This window comes from Buceros rhinoceros, unplaced genomic scaffold (assembly GCF_000710305.1).
Source record: "Buceros rhinoceros silvestris isolate BGI_N320 unplaced genomic scaffold, ASM71030v1 scaffold4867, whole genome shotgun sequence".
Lineage (NCBI taxonomy): Eukaryota > Metazoa > Chordata > Aves > Bucerotiformes > Bucerotidae > Buceros > Buceros rhinoceros.
In genome coordinates this window covers 61,420-72,552 of record NW_010422659.1, presented here as the reverse complement: position 1 = coordinate 72,552, position 11,133 = coordinate 61,420, and the positions used below count along the sequence as shown (strand labels likewise).

Here is an 11,133-nt window from a genome sequence, read left to right as displayed (position 1 = left end):
CACCCACCCGCCCCACCCCCGTTCACCACTGTTCAAGTAGGTTGATTAGAATCACACCAAATGCTTATTCGTTTTTGGCCTCCGAGTTGTCTTGGAGAGGTTTGTCAGCAGCTACCACCACACTGACTGCTGTTTCACTGCTGTGGGAATAGTCCACCACCATTTTCTCAATGCTTTCTTTTTCTTCTGGCAGTGTGCTAACAGTTTCTTCTATGTCCTCCTTTGGCTGGCTGTCCTCACTGGTCCTGTGCTTGCTTTCCTTCAGTGCCCTGAAAAGCCAAGCAGCAGAAAACAGAAACACTTACAGCTGATACAGAGGACAGCAAAGCCCATCTTTGTATAGCACGAGGAAGAAAAACAGATCACTTTCTGAAAAGGTAGATGCCAGCAGCTGCACGATTGCCGCCTCGTGCTCAAAAGGAGAGGCAGTGGAAGGAAGTTGCCAGTGGGACCCGTGACAAATAAAGCTTTGAAACCAATTCTTTCTTTGCTCTACACAGGGACAGGTATGAGATGAGAAGGAAGAAGCCCAGTTCTGACTTGTATTCCCCTTTCCCCAGTCCCTAGTAAACAAGACTTACAAGGTACCAAACAAAGGCACAGGAAATGAGTACCCTTCCCAAAGATTTAATGATCCAATAAAATTTTTTGTACCTTGCAACATTTCGTATTTAGGCACACAAGATTAAGGGTAAAAGGAGTGATATTTCTCACCCCATCACAGTTAAACCACAATTTTGTATCCAAATGTCTTCCACATGTCAGCAACACTGAATGACGTTTACTCTTTGAATAAACTCTGGTCAGCAAAGAGGTTTCTTTTACCAACGAGATCTGCATCCAGAGCAGGAAGATGATTGTTCTAGAGATGTCTATCTTATCCATGATGTGTATCATCCCACGGTGTGCACATTGCTCTAGAAGAGCAAAGATCTTCACTTTGAAAATGAACTAGTGAAGTTCACTATGCACATTTAAGGAGGAGTTGATTCCTCTTCCCTTAAAGGTGTTGACATTTCTCTGCACATAATTCTTTGCACTGCTATGCAAGTTTAGCTGCAAACATGTGAAAGAGATATAACAAAAAAGGGGAAAAAACACCCAGTTCCTTCCTAGAAGATTCTGTATAACCACCTGCCTTTTTTACACTGCTCTGCTGGCAGGCAAAATCAACAATACAGTCAGGTAAAGTTAGTCCTGGCCAAGTAGTATTCACCTTGGGGCAATCTTAAGTATTAGAGGGTTTTGGGGGGGGTTTGTTTGTTTTTACTAAAATAATTTTAAAAAAAATCACAATACTCTAAGAGATAAAACCCACACTGGGATTTTTAACAGTCTACAGCCATCTTGGGCACCAGAGTTAAAAAGGATGAACAGGAACTTCCCATGCAGGCACATCTGGTGACTGTATCCATGCTTGTGGCAGTCAGAATTGTTCTTTACAGAAATGTGTTTGCCTTCATCACAGGGGTTCTGGGGAGGCAAGGAGTGGGGTGGGGGGAATGCACAGAGACTTAATGTTACCTTTGGCTGGCTGGCAAAGGAACGTACACCACTTACATGCCATGTCTCAGCACGTGTCGCTCCCACTCAGAGCCTTCTGTAAATGATCGGCCACAGAACTCACATGGGAAGCGTTTCTCTGGAGCACCACTGTCAGGAAACATCATGGAACCTGGAAAAAGACAGCATAGTTTATTAATTTGGAACTGCCAGCACAAGAAGGGACCGCTGTGACCCTACTCTGATCCCCTCTGCTGCACCTTCTCATCCCCGAAAGGCAAAAGGACTTACCTATTAAATAACTGTGTTTGTGAAAATGCAACTCTCACAAAGCAAAGTGACACTGCAAGTGACAAATCCCATTCTAAGTCTTAAAGCATCTCTGGAAATAAGGGTAACGAGTTACTACTCCCTATTCCTGTATTTCAACAAATGAGCCTGTGGAGTTTTAATTCAAAACTAAAACGTTTAGGACTGAAATGGCTTGAAAGCAAAATAAAATAAAATAAAAAAACCCACTACAGCCCATCTATAGTTTTTTAACTGCTAGTACAAATTTTAGGAACAAAGACTTGGTACATTTAACATGTGGTCCTCATAATAAGTAGATATCCCTTCATCATGAAGTCTCATGGGTTAAGTCCTGCATCTTAACTGCATAGGTGTTTCATCCCATCCTAATCTTTTATACAAAGTGCTTGGGGCCTCATTTGCAGAAGTGTCAAGCACCAAGTAATACGAGTGAAGTCACTGGCAGCTCAGGGAGTGGTATTTCTGAAAGCCAAGCTCCACATGAACACAGCGAGCTTTAACAAAAGATGAAACATTTTCTCACAAATTAAGAAGATCACCACACAAGCCATTAAAAATAATTGCATGGACTATCTCACTTGATTCTTTTGCTGGAAATGAGACAGCACCATCTGCTCAGAACATTAATTCCTTAGCAGGGATTATCTTCATCAAGAAATCAACAGAATGTCTTTTTGACTCCTCCCAAACTACATAATAAAGAAAAGGGATTTTGCCTCATTTTGGTTCTGATGTCTGCTCACTTCTCTCAGATTTTCTGTCCAAGATCAGCCTATGAACTTAAAATTGCTCACACCTTTCTTATTATCTGTAAGTCCTGTAAATGTATTCAGGTGACACATTTCTCACTGGCTAGCCTTTACTGAAGTTCTATACGGAATGCTTCTTAAAATCCTTTTTTGCCTCTTCCCCCTGAAAGAAAAAAACCCCACTTTGTTTTTCATACTGTCAGTGATTTATTATGTGGATAAATAACACAAAACAAGGTGCTGTGTCATGAGGAACACCAGAAAGTAAGTCAATGCCATTAGTTCAGTTTACATGTGGATTTTAATACCTTCTGTGTGGTACAAATCTATAAACACACCGCAGCACACAGACTAGTTATGGAACAGGGACAAATATTCATGGAGGGTAAAAGTTCTAGAGGTAAATGCTGCTGTTCTATACAAGAACATACCTACTGTACAGTAGAGAACAGGGAAGTTTATTCTGGGGCTCTGCAGAGCAGAGATAATGCAACAGAGAATCTGTTTTGCTCAAATAGGTAGGGATGGGGTTGTTCAGCCTAGAGAAGTAAATGCTCTGGAGAAACCTTGCTGCGGTTTTCCAATTCTAAAAAGGGGCTTATGAGAAAGATGGAAAGAGACTTTTTGCCAGGGCCTGTAGTGATAGGACACAGGGTAATGTTTTTATATGGAAAGAGGGTAGATTTAGACTGGAGATAAGGAAGAAAATTTTTAAGATGAGGGTGTTGAGACACTGGCACAGGTTGCCCAGAGGTATGGATGCCCCATGCCTGGAAGTTTTCAGGGTCAGGGTGGATGGGGCTTTAAGCAACCTATCTAGCGAAAGATGTCTCTGCCCATGGCAAGGGGGTTGGACTGTATGATCTTTAAAGGTCCCTTCCAAACCAAACCAATTCATGATTTACACTTGCAACTCCCATTAAGATTAGCAAGTGCTACTCTAGTAAATCCCTCATGTCTTCAGAACACATCGTCTTGTTCACATTTCTTCCAGATCAGTTTTGCTTCTAGGGCTGTGAATTTGGACGGCTTCCCTGCAGGTGTATCAGAAGCTGCTCTTCTCTGAGGCTCACAGACGAGAGGTAACAGACTGCACATACACCTGACCTCTCTGTGGTTTTCCTGCATCACTTGTACAAGAACCCATGGACATTTATTTTTGACTACCGTGGAAAAACACTTTTTGATTCCAGTTTCTGCTAAGACCAAGATAAAAAGGTCAGTAAAGACAGGCTGTCCTTCTGGGATGCAGTCTCTACCAGCTGGAGGAGTTGTTCTTTCCATGGCATATGCCAGACTCCCTCTTCCCCCCGCCCCCATCTTCTTCCTCCCAGGTCAATGTATTTTCTACTATGCTTTATCAGCAGCCAGTGACTCTCTTCCTTTCTTATACAAGACAGCAGTTCAGCTCTGCTGGGCTCTGCTGCCCGGCTCTGCCTGTTCACACGTGCAATAGCCGTTCTTTGGTCCACTGTCCAATAGCCCATTTGGAGAAGCAACACAATCTTCTTTGCACCTTCAGTACTGCACCTACCTGCCTGAAGTTAAGGTGGTGAACCTAGACAGCTGTTTGATTCACGGGAAGAAATCCTGGTTCTGCCGAAGTCACAGACTTCAGAGGGTTCAAACAGCATTTGCTTCCAGATACTCAGAGCACACAGATGCACCCTCACTGGGATACTTTTCAGAAGTGTACCCCACATCTTGTACCTTATAGTGGTAATCCACAACTTGTCTAGAAAAATACAGTGAATATAACTAGATCTTTTCTAAATACCCTTGCTGTAGTAGGCTTATAGGTTTTCTTCATTTTCTACCCATTTTAGTATGATTTATTACTAATGGTAACAGATTAAAATGATAACAACGGTGAAACATTAGCCCTATAGGCCAATCAGGAAAGAATAGCTGCAAAACAAACTTGAAAATACGCATGATTTGTTTAGACTGGTCATCTGAACAAGCATGTAAAAATCATTTTAGCCAGTCATAGATAAAAAAAAAAAGCTGAGATACAGGTGAAAGAAGTACCAAATAGAAATTAGAATTATTAAGACACTATCCCTTGCTTAACTATTGATCACATGAAACATGAAGATAACACTTATCTATTATCCCTGCAAATCTACATCTCCAGCATAGAAGGTGATATTTTTACATTTTCACAGTGTAACCTAAAGCCAATTTAAACAATGAACTTCACCTTGAGCTGTTCCCCTCCCCATGGTGCATTTACAGGGATTTGTAAAGCTCGGCAAATAGCACCTTCTTCTCTTTGGCCTAGATACCATGGCTTCCAAGGTCACTTCAGCACCTGTGCTTGTATGTAAGGCTAAGGTAATTCTCACAAGGACAGCATGACTCCTCATCCCCTGCCTGCTGTGAGTCTATACAAAACATTAATCAGCCAGCTACTTCTGCAGCTAAGGTGAGCTGGTCCTTTAGTCAAATCATCACACAATCATTATTCCAGCCATGAAGCTCTGAGGGTCAAAGCTCTCCCTGAACAGACAAGCATGCTTCCACATGAATTAGTGAGGTTGAACTTTGAAATGCATATAGAACAAACATCCCTTTAGGTCTTTCTCTGATTTTTCTACTGCTCTACCTAAGATCTTGTGAAGGATATTTTTTCATTAAAACATAAATGGTTTCCTATCCAACTCACTTCCTTTCTCATTTAAATAAATGCTATTACTAACCACACTTGAAGTGAAGGTGCTGGTGATAAAAGATAAAAGCGGACCAAATTTATGCTGCAGGAACACTAAACAAAAGCCAAGATACTGGGGTCTTGCTATTACAATGTAAGAAGCATGATCTGAACCTCTCCTGTTTTGTAAACAACCTGTGAATCCAGAAATATGAATTTTTCAATGTCTGAAAAGATGTAGGAAGAAACATTTTCTTTTGTGAACAACTCCTGAATGAATTTGAAAGCTGAAAACTGGGGAGGAGAAAGGTAAAGATAGTGGTGTACCTTTAGTTAAAGTACATAGAACTTGGCTAACCATAGTCATCAAAAGGGTGTGTGACATACAGGACTGTGACATACAGGCATTGCAAGGCTAAAGATGTTAAAGCGTTGTGAACATACTGAATTTGACTGATTAATTGTGCACCAGAGCAACTAGGCAACACCAAATACTTCAATAAACTGGTTTTCATGGGGGAATGTTGTTGGGAGGGAAAGACAAGAAATCCTTAGTTCAATTTATAGAGATTTTACTTATTCCTGTTGATCTAACTTCAACCAGACCAAAATCATTAGCAAGCACATGACCTAGCTTTGCTGAAATCAGTGGCATTAGTCTTAGATACAAAATTAGACACAGTGGTATAGGGGAGGTATGGACCTACCCTGGCTTCAGTACTGCCAACTTCACTAACTGCAACAGGACTGATGGTGTCTGACAAAGAAAAGAATGCTGAGCACAGTTAATAACAGCCCATAAAAAAGTTTGGCCACGACTGCTTCACTCCTTGCTTAAACAATGCCAAGTGAAAAGCTGAAAACTGGATACCAAACAGAAAATCTAACAGACCACTAAAATACTCCGCTTAAGTAGTTCTCCAAGCCCTTATAGATATTATCTGCATAGGCAGATAAGTCACAGATGCTGTGTCTTCCCATAGTATGTATTTTCTTAAGTCAGAAAACTTGTAATAAGGATTAGAAATACGAGATTCCCCCAGGAGTATTGTCTTCACAAAAGCCCCATTCTGCTTCTGCTGGCATGCCTGCATGGCTCTACAGGAATGTGCTGTAGAGTCAACAGCTGACCTCGCTTGGTGGGACTGGTGGGGCATGTTGTGGTGCCAGGAAAAAAAAAAAAAAAAAAAAAAAAAAAAAGAAGGGACCAAACGCCACCTCTCCGTCTTTTTGGCGGGGTGGGCAGTTTGTGGGGCCAAGAAAAAAAAAAAAAAAAAAAAAAAAAAAGAAGAGTGCCACTGACCTCTCTCTTCAGTCTTGGGGCTTAATTCTTCTTCTTTTTCTTCTTCATCACTGCTGGAGCTCTCTGTTTTCCCCTTCATTTGTTCCAACTGGTCCAAGTTAACCCGTCCAACCAGCTCAAAATTACGACTCACCTTTGAAAGAAACACTTCTGTCAGCAACCAGCACAATAATTAGCTAATCAGAAAAACCATCACATATGCAAAATAAAATCAAGTACACCTCAAAGCCTGCGCAGCTACAGGTGACACGCAGTCACCTAATAATTTCTTTCCAATTTTAGTGATTATTCTTCTGCTCTTCATTCTGCATTTCTCATTTTTGGTTTTCAAAAATTTGTGACATTCAGTAATCATCCCTCATTTCTTCCTTCTTTTGATGTATTAAAACAAAATTCCAAGAAATGCAAAAACCACTTTAAGTTACATCATCTTTTTATGAGATCATTCAACTACTGTGATCATACCCTGCTGTTGCACATCCGCACTGAAGGAAAATTCATTGTGACTGGTTCATTCCATTTCATTCATGAAAGGATAGGTCTTTTGCTAGCACATGGCTGCTGCTTGCCACATACACCTTCCCTCATTAATAACAGATTCATTTTCATTACAAGGGGCTGCCAAGTGCTTTGCAAACTGATACACTGACTATAATGGACACACTTCACCCAGCAGTCAAATTTGGCTAACCCTAGGGTGAAATGCACCAGCTACTTAACAGCTCACAGCAGCAGTATGAAAGGAGCAGCTTGGGGCATGGAAGTCAAGAACTCCACCACATCCAACAGACACAGCAGAGGAGCAGTCCAGATTTACAGTAGAGGCATGGAGCATGACCAGGACACTAGGGCTAATACATGTTGGATTACAAGTGCACTCTGAGCTCATTGATCACTGCTGGAAAGGATTTTGGATTCATCTTTCATGCAAAGAGACAGCTCTCCAGCAGCACAGGCACTGAGCCACAGAGGCAGAGAGGATGGAGACAGAGGAATATAAGCAGAGGAATATAATACAACACCTCCTGCAAGATGCTGAATGAAATATCAACACCCACTGACTATTTTTTGTCCTACTGTGGGAAAGGGAATGTGAATGAACCTAAGTAGCACATAAATTAGACTGTAGTGATCTCCAAATAGCAAACTATCCTAAATGCAGTGGTGTCCTAGCACTACTCTATACAGACAGCTGTGTTGAGGTTCTCTGACTTAACACATTAACCACTGAGATTTAAACAAACAAAACCACATGCAAGGCACTTAATTCAACTCAGCTCATGCACAGGAAACTCTGTAAGGTGCAATGCATCACTTGGGTACAGAACTTTGACACAAATTAGCAAGATATAAATTGCCTAAGAGAAAAGGGGAAAAGATACCCGACACTACTGGAACCACCACAGATTGGAAGGGAGAGCTAACTAAGGGAATAAACTTCCTAGTCTGATGCACTGTGTCAGAAGAATGAGGAACAGTGCCCTCCGGATATGCCAGGTGCCTTGCTGTGGAGACTAGGAGGCACGGTGCATCTCATGTACCATGTGAATTGCAGAAGACTCTCCAGAAATAAAAAAACAGAGGGCAGATAAGCATAGCATGCCAACATGAGTTAACAGAGCTTGTTTTTACAAGATAGCCAAGTATTTTTTTAAATATGAAAAGTTTTGCTGGGACTTCTGCTGTCAATACTGTCAATGTAAATGTATTTGGCTGTAAGGAAAGAGTCATTCAGTCAGTGAAGTAGGAGAGTGAGTGACTTGTTTTTTAGTGAGGACCTGGGCAGCTCAGCTCCAACAGGTGGAGGCATCTAGCTGCCTCCCCTGGAGAAGTGACAAGGAAGCACTCTAACAAATATTCCAAAACACATCTCAGTTCTAGAACTTAAAGTGACTCTCAGCTAGAGAAATCCAAAGCTAACAGTCTGTGGAAAGCCTCTGATGACTTCTCAAACACTGGGTCATGTCTGCATTCAGGCACTCCACAATAACTCTCAAAGCAGTCTTAACTTAGGACCTGGTTATACTGGCTGTTTATCTTTCCCTTGTTAAATATAAATGGGTATGTATTGCCCTCTTTGTTATTAAAATATGCATGGCATGTCAGGCTGCTCAAGTTGCCAGAGCAATCTTATGTTTGGAATCTCCTGCCTTTTAGAGAGGCTGAATCACACAGCTTTAATATTGTTTCACAACCCATTTTTGTCCCTCTTTAAATAAATCTAGCACACACAAGTGCCTTTTCCAGATAATAACACTCTGCATACAACCGTCTGCCAATTCTGATCAATCTGAACAGCTTTAGAAACCCTCAATTTTGGGTTTCTAAACAAAAAAAGAAACAATAAAAATCAGAGGAAGTGAAGCCCAACATGAGAGAAAAAAAACCCAATGGCAAGCTGGCTACTCAGGGTTGACATGCAAGTAAACTAACACAGCATTTGCAAAGAGTAGATGCTACAAATTAGAACTATTTGGATGTTACCTTGTGCTCATCTCGAAGATGAGCGTCCAGCTCCTCTGTGTGTTTGGTCTCATAGTAGCAGAGTTGGCATTTGTAAGGTTTCAGTTCATTGTGCTTCTCTATGTGTTGCTGCAAGCTCTCATCACTGGAGCAGGTAAAGGTACACTTATCACAGCGGAAAACAACTCCCTGCAAGTATTTTGACAGTTTGGAACGGCAGACTTCAATGGGAACGACCCGCTCTTCTGTAGGGACAGGACAACATTCACTTAACAAATTTTAGGAAATACCAAACCCAAATGTCAACAGTTTGGGCACTACCATCCACACAAGAAAATATGGGTAGGCAGTCATTTATAAAGGAATGGGAGCTAAGCTGGACTGAAAAAAACCCCACAAGACAACAATTCTTCCAGCAATGACAGGGTTAATCCTCCAAGACTACAAATGCAGGTGTCCTCGCAAACTGCCTCTGAGGGAAAAGAATGGGAATGGAGGTTTTGGAGCAAAGGAGATTCCATCTGTGAGTCAGAGTAGCAGAGCCTATGAATACAAAACCAGCCATAAATCAGTCAGACCAAAAGTCCATTTTGGTTCAGTACTTGACAGCAGCCAGGAACGGATGCTGGAAATGTAACAAACAAGGACACGGCAGGGTGCTTCCCAAAGCATCACCCTGCTGACTCTATAAAAAACGGAGCTGGTATTCTAACCATCACCTATTAGCTACTCTCTGGAGACTGAGAGGGTAAGCAAGGCAACACCTTTTCCTAGAAGAGGCTGTGCAGTTCAGCCAGGGAGAGAAACTTCCCAACACATCCACAGCTTTCAGAATACTCAGATTCAAAATCTGTGTGCAAGTCATGTCACAATTCCCACAGTTCAGATAATGGATACAAGCATGTACTGAAAATGCTCTTGCTGAGTTTTAAAACTCTTTACTTCTCAAACCAAGCATGGACGTTTAACAGGATGTTTAACAATTAATTTCAGTCATTGGACAGTCAGAATCCAATGTGAGTAACAATCATCCACTGTGGTTCCCAGAGCAGTGTGCACAAGGGAAACTCCAAATTTGACCCTCCAGCTGAGGGTCACCAGAAGATCCTCTTTATAGGCTTTTGTTACCTAAGTGGCCTTTTGAACTAGAACACTGATTAGTGTTAGTATTGTTACTCCTTATGCACGCGGATTAAAGGAGGAGTTTGATCCTCTTCATGCAGGTTCATCCCTAACAACAGACTAAAACAAACCAACAAAAAATGCAGGTCTGAATCTAGATGGTAGACATGAAGGCTAGGGCAATGTGAGATGTGGCCATCCACATATGTCCCTGAGCCAATAGGCCCTTTTCTTTAGTGAGGAAGGTAATATCACATCCAAAGACAACTACAGAAATAGAGACTCTCTTTGGGTTTCTGGAAGGTGGCAAAAATTCCAGTGTACATTCACTTTTGGCCAATCCACATGCCACTGCTGCTCACAAGACTTCTTCTGCAGCACAACAAAATATTCCATCCTGCTTAGCTTCTCACTGAACACAAAAGTTACCCTATCTCATAACCTCCTCTATGGCCTCTTCAAAAAGTGGAAGTTTGTCCCAAAGCTACACCTAAAAAAAAAAGCCCTGTGGACTTGTAATTCTTTTCTACATCAACAACAGCTTCCCTACCTATAAAGACACCAGGTTGTGGTCATTCTGGGTGCGAACGGGGTAGGGGAGAATAGCATCTAAGAGTCAATAGAAGTTAAAGCTGTGAGTCTGAGGTCATAAGAAGACTTTTATAAGGTCGTTGCAGCTGTGTGCTTTTGAACTCATTGAAATAAGTGACACGGCTGGTTAAAAAAGTGAAAAAGTGAAGTTTTAAGAAAGAAAAATACTAATCAAAATATTTGAAAATTCACTTTTCCTCTAGCACCTGGCACACATCAACCATGGTTTAGCAAACTATGGGATGTTATAAAACTTTTTATCTACCAATCTGAAATAATGCAGCATTCCCTAAATCACACTATCAAAATCTATCATCTTACAATCTTACACACGCTTCCCAAATCAAAGGCAGGAAAATAACAAGAGAAAAGCAAAATAATGGTAAATTATAGCCTGAAGAATTTAACTTTCAGGGGATCATTTAAAACTTTTACAT

The 11,133-nt window shown here is 41.3% G+C and overlaps 1 protein-coding gene across 1 annotated transcript in view; it reads right to left on the bottom strand.

Moving 5' to 3' along the window:
• Positions 1 to 64: 64 nt before the first annotated feature.
• The window catches only part of ZNF462 (zinc finger protein 462), a 51,153-nt gene continuing 40,084 nt past the window's right edge, over positions 65 to 11,133 (bottom strand). Inside the window, exons 9-12 of the mRNA XM_010140112.1 lie at positions 9,005 to 9,228; positions 6,521 to 6,653; positions 1,561 to 1,675; positions 65 to 269 (exon numbers count right to left, since the gene is read on the bottom strand). Coding sequence (XP_010138414.1) covers positions 65 to 269; positions 1,561 to 1,675; positions 6,521 to 6,653; positions 9,005 to 9,228 — 677 coding nt within the window. The remainder of the gene's footprint in view (positions 270 to 1,560; positions 1,676 to 6,520; positions 6,654 to 9,004; positions 9,229 to 11,133) is intronic.